The 17,922-nt window shown below is 44.6% G+C and overlaps 1 protein-coding gene across 1 annotated transcript; it reads right to left on the bottom strand.

Moving 5' to 3' along the window:
• Positions 1–119: 119 nt before the first annotated feature.
• Positions 120–5,227, bottom strand: LOC136521763 (lipid phosphate phosphatase 2-like). Its single transcript, XM_066515538.1, has 6 exons — positions 4,959–5,227; positions 4,674–4,871; positions 4,450–4,543; positions 4,170–4,358; positions 3,768–3,827; positions 120–400 (listed from the first exon to the last, which is right to left on the bottom strand). Exons 1-6 carry the CDS (start codon positions 5,193–5,195, stop codon positions 198–200), a joined length of 981 nt encoding a protein of 326 aa, XP_066371635.1. The 5' UTR covers positions 5,196–5,227; the 3' UTR covers positions 120–197.
• Positions 5,228–17,922: the final 12,695 nt, after the last annotated feature.

Genomic DNA, 17,922 nt, shown 5'->3' with positions numbered 1-17,922 from the left:
CTGTGAATTGAAATGGGTCGTAAACTCGTAATCACTGGTCAAAGAACATAGGCACACAACAGTGCTGTACGTGTAGGTTCTAATCGAGTTTTGTAAATTTTCTGGTGTACAGTAGTAATGCCTTGAAATTGAAAATTAGCATACGGTATTGTTGAGAACAAGAAGAAAAAAGAAAAAAACATAACAAACTGCAGCTTTCAATCATTGAGATGAGATCTGTGGCCTGACTCCATGGAATCTGCTGCTTGGCTAGTGGTTCTCATCTCCACTGCAACACGACCTGGCGACGAGTCAAGTGTTAGTGACGGGTGTTGAGGACTCGAGTCGTCAGCTGTTGACTGCACTTGGATCTCACCCTCCAGGCTGAGGATGTGCTCAAAGTAGGAATGAGGCCAAAATCCTGAAATTTGTCAGGTAGTAGAACTTATTACCAACGATCCTGTAATGTATCCGCTCAAAAGAGTACTATGATAGATGCAAGATCTATGGAAAAAGTCTACTTGACCCCTCCAACTATTATACTTGGTCTACTTCACCCCTCAACTATGAAACCGTCTGTTTTACCCCCGGGGCGGTTTTCAGCGGCGGTTTGCTACAGTAACAACGGGTTGCTACAGTGACTATGGGTTGCTACAGTGTCCGTGGTTTTGAATTTTTTTTATTTATTTTCGGTGACTTTTTGATAAATCATAAAATGAAAAATCTAATTTTATTGGACTCCACATGAGTAGATCTACACAGTGAATATATAATACGGTATGCTTTAGTACAAATTTTTTTTGTAGCTTTAGATTAATTGGAAAATCCAATTTTGTCTGTAATTAATTAGAATTTATGTATAACTAAGTTATACATAGTCCAATGAGTACAAAATTTTTACTATAGTTCAAGCATACAATAATTAGCGTACCATTAAAATTTCACCACAATTGGACCATAGAAGCTGCAGCTATGAATTATTCCAATTAATTACAGACAAAATTAGATTTTCCAATTAATTTAATGCTACAGTAAAAATTTTGTACTAGAGTATACCGTATTATATATTCACTATGTAGATCTACTCATGTGGAGTCCAATAAAATTAGATTTTTCATTTTATGATTTTCTATGATTTACTATGATTTTTCAAAAATTCACCGAAAATAAACAAAAAAAAAGAAAATTCAAACCGCGGGTACTGTAGCAAAACCGCCGACACTGTAGCAAACCGCTGTTACTGTAGCAGATCCGCCGCTGAAAATCGCTCCATGGGGTAAAACAGACGGTTTTAGATAGTTCAGGGGGTAAAACAGACGGTTTCATAATTGAGGGGGTGAAGTAGACCAAGTATGATAGGTGGGGGTTAAGTAGACTTTTTCCCAAGATCTATCTAACATTGTACTACTAGTGATCAATGATGACTTCTATAATTTATGTGATGCTTTTTATTCTGAACAAATTTGCCTGCAAAATATAAATGGTTCCTATATCACTCTGATCCCTAAAAAGAATGGTGCCATGAGAGTCTCTGATTATAGGCCCATTTCTTTGTTAAACACCTCAGTTAAAATCATCACAAAAATACTAGCAAATAGGCTTCAGATGGTTCTACCTTCTCTGGTACATAAAAATCAATATGGTTTCATTAAATATAGGACAATACAAGATTGTCTAGCCGGGCCGTAGAATATTTGCATATGTGCCATCAATCAAAAAAAGAGCTGATTATTTTGAAATTAGACTTTGAAAAAGCCTTTGACAAAGTAGAGCATAGTTTAATGCTACAAATTATGGAACATAAAGGTTTTCGCAGAAAATGGTTGAATTGGATGAGGCTTATTTTTGAATCGGGTACTTCTGTTGTTCTCTTGAATGGAGTTCCTGAAAAAGTCTTTCATTGCAGGAGGGGAGTTAGACAGGGTGATCCACTGTCACCATTACCTTTTGTTTTAGCTGCCGATCTGGTACAGACAGTTCTTAACAATGTTAGGGGGAATCAACTTTTGGATCTTCCAATACCTTTGCTTGGTGATGATGATTTCTCTATTCTACAGTATGTAGATGATACACTCATTTTTATGCAAAGGGATGTCACCCAGTTAAATCATCTGAAGGATTTGTTATCCGAATTTGCAGAATCCACAGGTTTGAAGGTAAACTTTGATAAATCCTTTATGGTTCCTATTAATGTGACTGAAGAGAAGTTTGATATTTTAGCTAATACTCTGGGTTGCTCTAAAGGATCTCTACCCTTCACCTATCTAGGCCTTCTTTAAGTTTAGCCAGACCTTCAGTGGCAGATTTCTGGCCTTTGGTTTCAAAATGTGAGAGAAGATTGGTGGCTTTTTCATCCTTTCTAAGTGATGCAGGCAGGTTACAACTCACTAATGCAGTTCTTACAGCTCTTCCAACCTTTGCAATGTGCAGCTTTCTTCTACCAAAAAGAGTGATCAACAAATTGATAAATTTATAAAGCATTGTTTATGACGTGGTTCTAACTTGAGCAGCAAAAAACCATCAAAAGCAGCTTGGCCCTTGGTCTGTGTACTGAAGCCGGATGGTGGCTTGGGAGTTATTAATTTGACAGTACAAAATGAAAGCTTGCTCCTTAAGCATCTACATAAGTTTTACAATAAGGTGGACATTCCATGGGTCCAATTAGTATAGGGACATTATTACTCTCAAGGCAAGTTACCGTATCAAGGTAGAAGGATTAGAGGTTCTTTCTGGTGGCGAGATATTCTCAAACTACAAGATGACTACAAAGGTATGGCAATGGTTTCTGTGAAAGATGGATCAACATGCTTCCTCTGGCCTGATCTTTGGGGAGGATCTGTTTGCTCTCAAACCTATCCCGATTTTTTTTCTTATGCTAAGAATCAGCAGATTTCTCTGAAGGTGGCAGCATCCACACCTCTCATTCGGAATTTGTTCCATTTGCCGCTCTCTGGGGAAGCATATGCTCAGTTTCAGGAACTTTCACAAACTATTCACAGCTTGCACTTGCAACAATCTACTGATAACTTGTCTTATATTTGAGGGTCCTCTACTTATTCATCTAAGAAGGCTTATAAACATCTTTTGGGTCATCATCATGTACCTAAAGTTTACAGTTGGCTATGGAGATCTGCTTGTCAGGACAAAAGGAAATTCATTTTTTTTTTTTGGCTTGTATTGAAGAATCGGCTGAGCACTAGATCCTTATTACGTCGACGTAATATGCTTCTCCAGGATTATACTTGTGTTTTCTGTTTGCTCAATGTTGAGGAAGATCTACTTCATCTTTTCTTTCATTGCCCGTTCTCTCAGGCTTGCTGGTTCAGTTTAAATGTTTTTCTACCAAACAGTGATGATATTCTGGACATCGTAGACAGTATTAAACATCAGCTAAACCAGTCGTTCTTCATGGAGATCAGACTAACAATGTGTTGGGCTATTTGGATCATGAGAAATGACGTCATTTTCAGAAATTTGGCGCATTCAGTTCAAAGATGTCGCTCTGTCTTCAAGAAAGAATTTGCTCTGATTATTCTTAGAGCAAAGACTTCTCTTCACCCACGCATAGATTCATGGCTAGAAGCCTTTGTGTAATCTTGGCTATCTTCTTTTTTACTTTGTTTGTTTCTTGAACCTGTTGTGTAATACTTTGTATGTTTCAAGTTTTTAATAAAATTTCAGTAGGGGCTCTAAGCCCCTCCTGTTTCCTAAAAAAAAACAGAAAAAATACGGTGTTTTTAAGGAAAAAAAGAAGAGGTACGGTGTTGTACTGTGGTAATTTCAGATACCTTGTTCACCAGATGGTGGTGGGAAGAACTGCAGATAGCAGAAGGAAGCAACCACCAATCCTGCAGATGCAGAGTCGTTACTACCAGCCCTCCGTCGCATAATAGAAGTTGTTATGGAATACGTACAGGTCAAATTTTATAAACTTTGACTAGATTTGTAAAAAATACGTGTAATATTTATATCTCCATATAAATTTATTATTAAAGTATATTAAACTAAATATCTAACGATACTAATTATGTATTATAAATATTAATATTTTTTATATGTAATCGATCAAAATTTAAAAAAAGATGACTTAGAACTACTCCTATTTTAAGAGGGGGAGTACTTTATCATCTCGAGAACGCAGAAGAGCTGCCGACACAAGAAACGACAGCCCGGGATGCGATTCGACATACCGAGAACTCCGGCGGTGAACACGTCCTGCCAGTGGTGCCAGTAGTCGTCGACCCTCGACACGGCGACCATCGAGGCGAGCAGCAGCGGCAGGGCGACGATGCAGAGCTTGGCGACGTGCCCTCGCCGGTCGAACGCCTTGATCTTGCCGGCCAGGTACCAGGACAAGAAGCCCAGCCCGGCGAACGACCCTGCGAGGCGCAAGGAGTCCAGTGCTCAGTGGCGGCGGCGGCATGCAAGCAGATGGAAATGGCTTCCATAACTGTGGAGTAGCTAAGCTACATGAGGTGTGGCCGCTTGGGAAGCTCTTGTACCCTTCTTTGACCACCGCCGGGTCGCCGTGGCAGATGGCAGCTCGAGTCACGTTGTCGTACTCCTGGATGGAGAAGAGAATCCATCACGTTTACATACTGATGAGCCGGCTTTGCTGGATCTGAAGCAGCAGCAACAGAGTACATATAGTTTCTGAGCGACTGATCAGTAATCGAACAGACAGGTGAACTCACCGGCAGACCGTCGGGAAAGCAGCGCCAGAAGAAGTTGGGGCGCGGCCGGCCGACGCCGTCCTTGATCGCGTCGGTCAGGACGGCGGTTATAAGCACGGAGAACAGAAGGCCGAGAATGGCGTGGTGCAGGTCGTACACGTTCCTCCTCCTCACGTATATGCCCACGATGATGGCCACCGGCCCGACGACGGCGACCACCTGCGTGTCGACGAATGGAAAGGTTCAGTCCTGTCCAGGGTCCAGGGCTATAGGTACTCGTAGAGAGGAGCAACCGCGTGCACGCACCGGGACGGCCCAGACGGGCACGGTGTTTTCCTTGAGGGGGTACCGGAGGCCCGGCATCATGTCTGCTCCGACGAACCGGTGGAAGGGCTCGATGAAGTTGAGCGCCCCGTCGAGGGCGACGAGGAAGACCAGCACGGCCCAGTCGAGGAGGTGCGGCCTCGCCACTCTGGTTCCGTGGCTCTTGAGGTAGACCTGCGCAGGTCCCGGGCGAGCGGTGGCCGGCGCCGGCGGTGTCATCTTCGTTGTCCTCTCCTGGCGGGTTGGGTACCCAGGCGCGGCAGCGGCGGCGGCACCGGGCACCGCAGCTGCTATACAATGCGTGCTCGTGGGCAGGGGAAGACAAGGTCATCACACGAGAATCTTTCTTTGCATGTGCCATCAACCTCGGAGTCACCAAACTAAAGTGGTGCTCTCTGACAAATGCGCGTGATGCATGCTGCTAGTGTTCTGTGCTGTTTTGTTTTCTTTTCTTTTTGTTTGTTCCCATGCACGACCTTTTTCTTTTTGAAAAAAAAATTCGGTGCGCACCTGCTTCAGAGTTCAAACCACAAGCATTGCAAGCCTGCTCCCGGTTGACAACACGTGGACGGCCCTAGGATAGTGTGTGTTTGTTGAGGAGCGGGGTAGCCAAATTCCAGTTTGACTGTCATTCACGCATTTTCGAACAAGCGGTCGATCTCAGTCACTGGAAAAGTCACGGGTCCAATGAGTTCGGTTTACTTTCGTGATGCTTTTATTTTTGAACTTACCTATTCGACGTGAAAAACTATCTAGTTACTTACGTGGTCCTTTCATTAGTTTGGAACCTAACGGTGTTAAGTCAAACAATGTTTAATTTCAGGGAATATTTTGCATGGTTTAAGGTTATCATAACTACATAAAATATTTCTCAAAATCGCATGTGCTTAAACCATGCGAAATATTCTCTGAAATTAAACATAGACAGACTAAACTTTGCACCGATTCATTTTTCACTCCGGGGCAAAATCGACATTTCACTCTTGACTTGACACCATTAACTCCCAAAACTAATGGAAGAGTCATATAAGTAACTAAAGATAGCTTTCAGGCTAAATAAGTAAGTCCAAAATAAAATGACGAAAAAAGTAAGCTGAACTTTTTTTCAGGGCTAACAAAATAATTTTTTCTTACGTATTTTCCAAAAATAGTGTTTGGATTATTTTCAAGTTTAAAATGTTTTAAGTCTAATTTATCCTCTCCTGACGCCATGTAGGATGGCTAACTGGGTGCCACCCTTGACAAAAAGAACTGTCAAAATCAGCTGAATGAAGGAGAATAAAATTCTGTAAATAATTTTTTTGAGCAAAAATTCTGCAAATAAATGAGGGGAAGAACCAGACGATCGTGGACGTTCCTAGCCCATAGCCTATGGCCAGCCAGAGAGCCACGCCCTTGAGGCCCGAGTAGTAGGTCCACGGGCCAGCCACCTACACGGAAGCAGATTTTGGGTTTAAGGCGGCCCACAGAACTGCAGCCCAACTCAGCACCAGAACAGGTGTGGAGTTTTGGGTTTAATACTATGGTGCATGAATTTTTGGCCGTAGCTGCTTTTGCACGGCAGGAAAACTGGTTCAGCTTGTTTCTGGCTTGGCACCGTCGTGGCACATTATATTATTATCCTCCAACAACTGCACTATATCTTTTCTTTTCTTTTTTTTTTCCGACAACAACTCCTCTATATCTTGTGTGTAATTTAGAGTGCCAATCCTACTCTCTATAGTACGTTGTTAGCGAGAAATCAGTGATAAATTACAACGATATTTCAAGATCTAATTAGAGAAGTTGTTGATGACCTTTTTCTTAACCAGAGTCTCTATTAGCATACAAAATATCTCTTGAGTTGCTCTAATTGAGAAGGCCGATTTCGTTAGCGACAAGAGAACATGAGAGCTGCGTGGCAGGCGCCGGTGCTCTTCTCGCTCATACCTGATGCCCCCTGATCAGGAAGCGCGCGGCAGGCGGACCGGGCCCCGTCGCGAATATTTGCACGTTGCCGGCCGGCCTGCCCCGGCCCCGGTTGGCCTCGCCCGTATCTAGGCTACGTCATCATCTTTTGGCTGCTGCCTCCGACTCGATCTGTCCCAGCGGGGGGACACCACCGTGTGTACGTACTTTTTTTTTTTTTGCAGGGAAAAAGGAAAAGGGCGCCACATGTTTTCCAAATTCCCACCACCTGAATACCTGATGGAGGCACAATCACGAGTTCACGACGCAGCTAGCGTTGATGCAAGCACAGCGAGGACAGGGGGGGCCTTTTCTGCAAGATCTGCTGCTCTGACAAACTCATCGGGCACCTCACACCACACCCAAGAATTTTGGACCATTTTCTTTTTCGTTTTATGCATTGGGTCCTTTGCACAACCCCATCAATCACCACGTGAAAAACTGTTTGTAACGGAATAACTTTTTTTATAGGAACGGCCGGTGATGGAGCCGCACCTATAGTGGCGTGCTCGAGAGCCCAGAAACCAGCCGCACCTACAAAATAGTACAGCAGGGGCGGCTGGTGATACAAGCCGCCCCTACAAATGGGTCTGACTTATAGGGGTGGCTTACTCACCAGCCGTCTCCAGTATTATGATTTGTAGAGATGGCTTAATCACCAGCCGCCTCTACGAATGCTGCACGTACAAAAGGCCGTAGACTCCTTTCTCCTCCTCGGGTCCCTCACTCGCACGGTGGCACCCCGCCTCCACGTGCTCGCTCCCTCCCTCCCTCCCACGCCGCGACGCCCTCCTCGCCTCTGCCACCCTCCTCCTCGCCTTCCCCGCGCAGATTCGGCCTCCTCCTCACCTCCCCCGCCCTCCTCCTTGCCTCCACTGTGGCGGCGTGGAGCCCTGGCCGAGGCAGCGCACGGGTGGTGGTTGGTGGCCGACGGCAGATCTGGCCTCCTCCTCACCTCCACCGCCCTCCTCCTCGCAAATCCGGCCTCCTCGTCACCTCCCCTGCCTTCCTCCTTGCCTCCACTGCGGTGGCGCGGAGCCTCGGCCGAGGCAGCGCACGGGTGCTGGCTGGTGGCCGGCGGCAGATCCGGCCTCCTCCTCACTTCCCCCGCCCTCCTCGCCTTCCTCGCGCAGATCTGGCCTCCTCCTCACCTCCCCTGCCCTCCTCCTTGCCTCCACTGTGGTGGCATGGAGCCCCCGCCGAGGCAGCGCACGGGTGGTGGCTGGTGGCCGGCGGCAGATCCGGTCATGGCGGGCCTAGATCCGGTCCCCACCCCCACGCAGCAAGTGGAGGCTCGGAGAGGGGCCCGCCTGGAGCGACGGGATGCAGCCGAGACCGGAGGACGCCATGGAGGAGGTGGAGGCCCAGGCGGCGCCCAAGGTGGCGGCGGGGCCGGAGCTAGGGTTCTAGCTTACGGCGCGGCGGCGGCTAACACCCGACGGCCCCTTCTACGCCGCCGCTTGCCGCCTCCACTCGAGCCGGCACCAACTCCATGCCTCGACATCGTCGCCCGCCATCTCGACGAAGAGAAGTTCTCCACTCGAGCCGGCTCCAATATCTTCTTGCCTCTGTTGCTTTGTTATTTATCTGCTGTAATTGGGTCATTAGACATTGACCCTTGATTCACTGCTTTTACCTAACATGAACTTTGGCACCTGTGCTTTTTTGGATAAGTTTTTCTCCTTGTGTTTAGGTTTAGTGGCATTCCTCTAATAGTGTTTAGTCAGGCTAACTTACTTCAACATGAAGATTACAATCTCTGGGGAATATCACAGCCATCTTGTTAGAATGGTAATAAACTAGGCATTACTTCTAAAGCAAATGAAACAATTGTACTCCTCAATGTCTACTTTCCTTTTGATTTAAAAATGGGACTGCTCATTGATTTCTATTTGAATACTCATCTTGCAGACTAAGTTATTTGTGGAGTCCTTGATTACTGTGCGTAGGCTTCTGCAAGAGCGATATGAAGTGAGTTTTTTTATTCCTGCTGGCATCAATTTAAGATAAAGCTGATACATGCTTTCTATTTCGTCCACCCATGGACTTGAAGGAAGATTTCCTTTGGGAGGTTGAACAAAGTAAGCTGAAAGGCCAGGATTTAAAATCTAAGGAGGTACGGATAATGTGCTGATTTGTCAATCTTTCGTACGCGTTAAGAGTATACTTATTCTTTTTTTCAATCACTTTCACCTCCTTACCTTCCCCCCATTATCATGTTCCTCGAGTGATTTACTTTTGTGATGCTTATTAAAGTTTAGCGGTTTCTTACCCTACCCATCAGTGTGTGTGGATCATTTAGGTGACACTCCTTTGTCAAGTTGGTTCAGATCTGGCTTGCCAAAATTCTTCTTCGATTATGACCAGCATTATAAAGGTTGTCTACATGCCTTAATTCCCTCTGTGCTATATTTTTAGCTTTTTCCCCAGTACTGTGTAATAACAAATTGTTTATTTTGTGGCAGTCATTGATTGGCCATTTTGATCTGGACCCAAATCGTGTATTTGATATTGTGAGTCCTCGTTTGCTATGCTACTGTTATTAAATGTCGGAGAGTGTGGTGTTGAATTTGTGTAATTATGTTATTCTTGTCTGCCAGGTGTTGGAATGCTTTGAACTCTATCATGATAGTAACATCTTTCATCAGCTCATACCTCTTTTTCCAAAGGTATTTGTTCTATTAGAACCAATATTCAATAATAGCAGTCTCATAATTTATGCAGATTTACAGTTTTTTACCACATCTTACATGATTTTATTAATGCAGTGTTTTTTCAATATCTTACGATTTCCTCTATACAGTCCCATGCTGCTCAAATTTTGGGTTCAAATTCCAGTACTATCAACGATTGGATGTCAACAACCCTGTTCCATCTGCCCTTTTCAGAACAGCAGCTTTATTGATCAAATCAGGATTCATTGACCTAGATAATGTGTATGTTTCCTAATTGCCCACTCATCCATGGAAAATTCATGATGGCTAACATTCATCTTGAAGATCATTATAAACCTGTAATTTAAACAATTGTCGGATCTTTTGTTTTTATTTTATGCTGTGAGGTTTTCTGACTCTGGTTTTCTCAAGGTGTAACCAACAAAAAACAATTGCCAAACTGATGCTGCGGTCGCTGGTTGCATCTGGTCTGGATGCTTCGAGGCCAAACTACACCACCTCTGTTAATTGTGATTTGCACACGCTCTCAGAACATCGTCAAATGATACCAGTTGTAATTCTTGGCATGGATGTTTCACATGGTTCTCCAGGTCGAGCAGATATACCATCAATTGCTGCGGTGTGTCTTGTTCTCTCTTGTGTTACTTGCATCGAGCGAAGATTGATTTTCACATTACTTTTCATATACCTATGTGCAATCTCATAGTTTAAATGAACAGCGAGCACAATAATTTGCACCGTGTATTGTCATGGAATATTTGTTATAATCTGGTATAAATAAATGTATACTGTCATTGAGTTTGAGTACACTCGCAGAAGATGTCATGATGGAGTTGTGCATGAAAAATATATGTTCTGGTCGAATTTGAATTGTAAATTTAAATTTTGTTTGACGAAAAAATGTACTGTAGGGGCGTTGGTATTGTAGCCGCCCCTACAAATCGATTTGTAGGGGCGACTGGTAACACCGGCCGCCTCTACAAATCGATTTATAAGGACGGTCTGGGAACCGCCCCTACAAATGCATGATTTGTAGAGATGGTATGGTAGGGACGGCTGGCTGAGCCGCCTCTACAAACGATCTCCAGCCGTCCCATGTTTATTGTAGTAGTGAATTCAACTCAATACCACTCAAACACACGTGGATTAAAATAGATATATAGATATTGGTGCGACCAAACAAATCCTAACTTAGTCTAATACTACAAAACCATGCCAAATTTAGGCTCAATTTCAGGCTTTAGTGAGTAATTCATTTTCGTCTTAAAAACATACTATAATAACGTTTGATTTTTCCGTTCGCAGGTGGTGAGTGTGTGTCCATGAGCACCCTTCTACGTACCTACAATATTCTGACAAAGAAAAATTGAGAGTTGGGTCTTGTTTGGGCTGCAGCTTTTCCTTTCCTAGATAGCTCGAAAAGCTACAAGCTCCACCAAACAGAGTTGCTTCTTCAAACAGACAAAAATTCCAAAAAAAGTTGTATTTTGTACTAAAAGCAGAGAAACTCCCTTAGAGCATCTTCTTGAGCTTTTTCAAGAAATTTCTCTACGAGGTGCTTTTGCAAAGCTATAGCTTCTCTAAACAAAGCCTTAAAATCTAGCCCATTTGTTGCCGCTTCTTCGTAGAGTTATTTTTTTTACCAAACGGGTTAAAATAGAACATCTCCTCAAGTAAAGCTATGTAAATTAAAACCCGGTCTCACAAGGATTGGGTGCTAGATGGACTAAAAATAACAACTCTTCTCAGCTCCCACTCTCCTATCTGCCATGAGAAGTTATTTTACCAAAAGTTTTTTTTGAAGCAGTTTCAGCTCTATGCTTATGGAGGTAAAGCTAAAACACTAGTACAGTTATTCCAAACGGGGCCTAAAAATAAATGAAGTGGAAACATGAATGGAAAATGCAATGTGCGTTTCTTATTAGCTTGCCGCCTGATTATGATGCACTGTTCCTCACATGACAAACTGTTTGTGTGCGGTTCTCACTATACCGATAGATCTTCTCTTTTCTTCCTAAAAAAAGTATGAATTGTCTGAACCGGCATGACGCCTATTTCTTCCAGAGCCAGGCAGCCAGCAACAACTCGTTTTCTTCAGCTTTTTCCATGCAGGCATACCCGATCGATCGGGTACATATATACATTATAGCCCATCATCCAGCTTGTTCGTTTGTCGTAAACGATCATAAATTTCTAACCAAAACAGTATTTTTCTCTCACACAAACCAGTCAGCAGTACTTATTCACGAACAGCCAACCGAACATGCTGGATCAGGTCATGCATGCAATGAATGATCAGATCTATCGCAGCCTGCAGATGGGCCGGTCGATCGATGCGTTCCATCCGTGCATGCATGCATGCAATGAATGATCAGATCTATCGAAGCGGTCGTGGCAGACTCGATCGCAGAATGCACATTCAGGCAGGCAGCCAGGCATGCATGCATGCAAGCAACGATTCATCAGCGACGATCGATGGATAGAGCAGACTGTACTTCGGTTCCTCGCGTACACGCACGCACACGCGACGTACGTACGCCCGCTGCCAGCATTTGCATGTTCGCTCTGATGACCACACACACATGACACATGGGTGTGGATCCGGCCGGGCCTAGCTAGGCCATGCTGCCCAAGCATGCATGATGGCGATCTGCTGGTTCAGGTCAGACGAAGCTCCTTGGTGTAAATGTGGCAACGGTGTTCACGCCGACCCGGCAACAAATATGCATGGTCACCACGCTCATGTTCATCCACAGTGCCTACCGTCCGGCACGTAGTTCTTCCTGCATGCCATGTCATAACTGCAAACAACGAGACGACTGACTGCTCTGTTGCTTGGCTAGTGCAGAGAATTGATCGAACACGGCCATCGATAATCCAGCAAGCAACAGTCTCGGCCGACTGGCCGAGCTAGCTAGCTGCCGAGATCCAATGCATGCAAGGCGGGGCCGGGCCGGGCAAAAGGTCATCAGGCCGGCCGTCCACACGGTCAGCCGCATGGCATGATCATTGTGCCTCGGATCGTCGTCGTCGACCATGCGCGCCCTAGCTTAACTAGCTTACCTAGCTAGCTCCCTGACGAGGGGAGTAATTGTGCTGTCTCGCCATGCCGGGGCAGACGCGCCTGTGCGCTAACAGTGGCCGCTGCGTGCCCAATTGAAACCCCTCCCTGGCTGACTGTCTCAGCGCGCTGTTGCTTCCGTGCGCGCGCGCATGGTGCCGCCACCCGCCTGGCCGCCAGTGACCACTGCCCAGTGTGCACCACCGGCTGCTGGCCGGCCGGCCGGCCCCAGCAGCGGCCCAGCCTATATATCATCTCTGGCTCTCTCCCTATCTCTCTCTCTGGCTTTTCATTTTCTCCCGGACCGTTCTGCGTCCAAGTGACAACGAACCGATTGTCGATGGGATGGCGATGGAGTCGCCGAGAGACGGCGACCGGACGGACGGACGCGAGGTGGCCGTTCCTGCATCAAGCATGCATGGGGTACACGGGATACCGGTGGTGATGGAAAGATCAAAGATGGCCCGGAATCGGACAAGCAGGAATCGGACAGCCACTAAAAGCTAGCGGCGGTGACCGTGCTGCACTGCATGATCTGCTGTCGATAAACCTGCAGATGCATCATGCATGTCTGCACTCGTGGCATGTGCATGAGTTGCACTGCATGGTTTGCACTCTCTGCCTCCGACTACGATCCTTGTATACTCCATACTAGATAGAGCGTGGAAGGCGGGGGCGGCCAATTATTGGTCAAGATGACGATCGGCCCTTTTCACTTAAACTTATCAGCCGTACCGTTTTAACAAAACAATAGTGTTTTTCTCTCATAATAAATCAGCATCGGCTATTTTTCCAGCCAGCCGAACAGGACCGATAGCTCTGCCGACTTAGCCGGAAGCGAGGCGATGGATGAATTGGTAACGACAATTTCAGCCTGTTCGGTTGGCTGGTTCGTATCGTTGCTGGTTCGTGAAGAAGTACTGCTGATTGGTTTGTGTGAAGGAAAAATACTGTTCCTGCTGAAAATTTATAATCTTTTACGACAAGCCACAGCCAGACGAACAGGCTGAATCAACCAATCTGACACGGTATGCCGACACTGTGATGCGCATATAGGGTGAGTCAGGGTGAGTCTAACTGTCTAAGTCGATGAGCGTGCTTGGTCATGCCGTGGTGCAATGTCGTGCTGGGAATAAGATTAGGCGCGCTGGTTAAATCAGACACTTAACTGTGTAGGTTGGTTGTCTGGTGATCAGCGGAGCGATCAGAGAGGCCATGCACGAGCAATAATTCCGACTGGACCTAAAGAGAGAAAAAAAAAACAATTTCACTGTAGCATATGCACTCTCAAAGAGAAAGAGGGGCATAGATGGGGATTTTTTATTTTTAATCCTTTTATTCAATATTTTAATAATAATTGCTCCTAATTTTTTTCGGATCTAACCCTTGGCGTGACCAAATAACGTTGTCTCGCCACATGCAATGGCGCGGCAATATCTGCCACGTTAGACGGTGTTTTTGACATGAAAAATGCTGCCACGCCACTCCTGTTGGCGTGACAGTATTGTTCTGTCGTGCCACCGGGAGTGGCGTGACAAGACCAAGGCCCTGTTCCCTTGCCTTATGTGCCGCACTTTTTCAGCGAACGAACAATGTTTTTCTCTCACAATAAATCAACAAACAATACTTTTAGCCATGACTTTTCAGCGAAGCGAACATGGTCTAAATCTTTGAAAAATCATAACTCTTTGATACGACGTCGGATGAAGATAAAATTTATATGAAAATTGTAGCTCTCGATGAGATCTACAACTTTATAGTTTTGAGTTTTTTAATTTAAGGTGGTTAAGATACTCTAAAAATAATATAAAATTTCAGAAGCATAATAACCGCGTACTAGTACTTATGGTATTAGAAAAATAACATCGTTTCTGTATGTTGTCAAATGAAGATAATTTTTACATGAAAGTTATAACTCTCAATGAGATCTACAACTTTATAGTTTTGAGTTTTAACATTTGGAATCCTTAAGATGCCCAAAAAAATAATATAAAATTTTACAAACATAATAACCGCGTACTAGTACTTATCACATTAGAAAAATAATATTGTTTCTGTATGTTGTCTAATGAAGATACTTTTTACATGAAAGTTGTAGTTCTCAATGAGATCTATAACTTTGTAGTTTTGAGTTTTAACATTTGAAATCGTTAAGATGCTAAAAAAATAATATAAAATATAAAAACTCAAAACTATAAACTTATAGATCTCGTTAAGGGCTACAACTTTAATATAAAATGTATCTTCGTTTTGACACCATGTAAAAAAGATATTATTTTTTAAATGCGGCAAGCACTGGTACGCGATTATTATAATGTTAAAATTTTATATTATTTATTTGAGCATCTTAACGTTCTTAAACGAAGAAACTCAAAACTAGAAAGTTATAGATCTCGTCGAGATGTACAATTTTCATATAAAAATCATCTTCATCCGCCACTGTATTGAAGAATTATGATTTTTCAAAAATTTAGTCTTGTCACGTCAGTCCTGGTGGCACGACAAGACCGTACTGTTACGCCAGGAGTGGCGCGACAAGCTTTTCCACGTCGGAAACGGTATCCAACATGGCAGATGTTACCGCGCCACATGCGTTGGCGCGACAGCGTTGTTAGGTCTAGCGCGACTAAAAGGGTCCGATTTGAAAATATTTTTTCGAGCAGTTATTATTAAAATATTGATTAAAAAATAAAAATTCTCCCATGGATGGAGATGCATACAGCTGATTGATCAGGGGAAGCCAAATGGAACCGAGACAGCTTGGGTGCTGCTCGCTTAGCAAGCCCGGGCTACACTGCACTGCTGCACGATAGATGTACGAGCTGAGCCGGGCGGCAACAGTGGCCTCGATCATAAGATTCCTTTTTTATGGGAGGACCACGCCCCCGCACCGTCGTTTTCTTCCATCATTCGGAGCCCAACTTGAAAGCATCACATCGCTGTACGGCCGGCGCCTCGCGATCTGTTTAGTTCCCTCCAAAATGCCAAATTTTTTAAGATTTTTCGTCACATTGAATCTTTAGACGTATGCATGAAGTATTAAATATAAATAAAAAATAAAATTAATTACACAGTTTAGACGAAATTCACGAGACGAATCTTTTAAGCCTAATTAGACTATAATTAGACACTAATTATCAAATAATAACAAAAACTGCTACAGTGTTATTTTGCAAAAAAAAAACGGATCTAAACCGGCCCCTAGCTATTCTCTCCGGTGCAGCCGTGTGCAGTGTGTGTGTCCATCGATGCTACAGCTACATTACTCAGCATTCACACAACGCTGCGTGCTGCTGCAAGTCATGCATGCCATGCCACATATTCATGCATATGCGGCACGCTTTGCTGTTGGGCGATCGAGCTCCGGACCAACTGCATGCGCAAGCATCTTAGGTAAGGAGGAAATATTTGCCATGGTTCTCTCTGTATCTCCATGACCAACAGAACGTAGCAACTACCGGCGGTAGGAGCAAGATCCAGGTCTCTGCTCTGAACATGGATGGCCTGTAGTTCTCTGAAATTGTTGCGCCCAATGCAACATACCCAAAATTCAGTGGTGTTGTGTGGGCTCTAGGGATTCCTGTTGCCCCTTCGTCATACGGAAAAACGACGAGTCATGAATGTATGTATTGCATTGCATGCGCTGCAGACGTCCATGTTCATGCGGCGTGCCAGTAGTAGCCATGCAAAGCATGTAGATTCCAAGGTCAGGTACGATCGACATGGTGTGGCTCTGTTTTCTGCGCTATGGCATCATCAAACAACTACGTACTGATGGGGAGAAACTGATGCAAGCCATAAGGTCGTTACTACTACCAAACACACAATAAAAAGGGAGCTCTTCTCCAAAATGTTGTTTGGCATTTTCGATATTCGATCTTTTCTTTGACATTGCCTGGTACAGAGAGTGCGATTCGAATAACAGTAGGTGTCAGCTTTTCTTTGGTCAATACGAAGGACGCCGAGGGCCTGTGTGTTGCAGTGAATATGACGCTGATCACGACTGCCGCTAGCTGCAGGCACGCCGGCTGTCCCGGGCTTGGTGGTGCTAGCTGCAAGGGTTCTTCTCTGAATTTATTGTATACGGAGTACTCAATTATCCATCGCCATCGACATGCACGTCTGCCATTGCCGATCGAGCAGCTCGGAGAACAGTATCGTCATTGAATTCGGGCTACATATAAAAGGTGAAAGGGATAAGAACGGGAGGGCCATGGCGATCCGTACTTGATTGAGAGAGATGGCGGAAAAAGACACGACTCCTTTTCCTCCCATTGACGCATTGATGAGTTGCAAGAAGATCAACGGGGCACAGCACGTAGTAGCAAGCATTTTACAGCATCTAGCATGCATGCGACGCTTTGTCATGTGTTATTCCCAGCTGAGTCTCTATGGAGACACCATCGATCGCCGCATCGACTCCAGATAGACTCGTGTCGAAAGTGCCACCAAATTAGGTCTCGTTTGGATACGTATGTATTTATCTCAATCCATATGTGTTGAAGTGAATTGAAATAGAATTGAATTAAATTTCATTCCATTCCACTCCAACACACGTGGATTGAGATGGATACGCATCCATCCAAACAAGACCTTAAAAGGCTACCGCGGACACATGCGGCTGGGTATCTTGTGCATGTGCACAGCAAGGCTCAAAAGGAAAGGAGAAAAGCACAAAGCCATCCAAATGCATCAGAAAGCACAATGGTCGCCGCTTTTGATCGACATACAAATCCTGGAGAGGTCACTAGCATGTAATTGCATTTGCATTACTAGCTCCAAGTAGTTTCATCTAGCATGGGGGACGGATCTACCTGCAGCCGAGCAAAATAGACCAAGCCCCCCCCCCCCCCACCCCCCACCCCAAAAAAAAAACCGTCTAGAGAAAGATACAATATTGGAGGTCCAAGAAATTTACACAGCAGAATTTGTGTGTCATAGATGAAAGCATCTAGACCCCTAGTTGAGTTTCGGTGATTAATGACAATATGAGATTACTATAACTAACGTGTGTTTTACAGAGGCAATTTAAGTTAGGTCATGGTAATGGAAATTGATTGGGCAATCATGGTTGTCATGCCCCTATGATGGAAATCATTTCGGTTTTCAAAGGATGGACGACAAGGTTAAGGATGGACTAGTTCTAAGTGTCGTTTGGTGTTGAAGAGACGCTTAGAGTAGTTTACGACTTTCTTTTTTTCTTTGGCCGTACTATTAAGGGGGGTATGGACTAGTAGCTTGACCTAGGTGAGTCTAGTGGGTT

The sequence above is a fragment of the Miscanthus floridulus genome, chromosome 18 (genome assembly GCF_019320115.1).
Source record: "Miscanthus floridulus cultivar M001 chromosome 18, ASM1932011v1, whole genome shotgun sequence".
NCBI classification, from domain to species: domain Eukaryota; kingdom Viridiplantae; phylum Streptophyta; class Magnoliopsida; order Poales; family Poaceae; genus Miscanthus; species Miscanthus floridulus.
Note: the sequence above shows the minus strand (reverse complement) of the source record. Positions and strands in the feature narration are given on the sequence as shown.

Excerpts from the sequence above, each read along its gene's own strand:
- LOC136521763 (XM_066515538.1), bottom strand. The coding sequence starts at position 5,195 with ATGACACCGCCGGCGCCGGCCACCGCTCGCCCGGGACCTGCGCAGGTC. Across the intron at positions 4,872-4,958 it reads TGCCCGTCTGGGCCGTCCCG|GTGGTCGCCGTCGTCGGGCC; the intron begins GTGCGTGCACGC and ends GTCGACACGCAG. Across the intron at positions 4,359-4,449 it reads CCCAAGCGGCCACACCTCAT|GGTCGTTCGCCGGGCTGGGC; the intron begins GTAGCTTAGCTA and ends TGCGCCTCGCAG.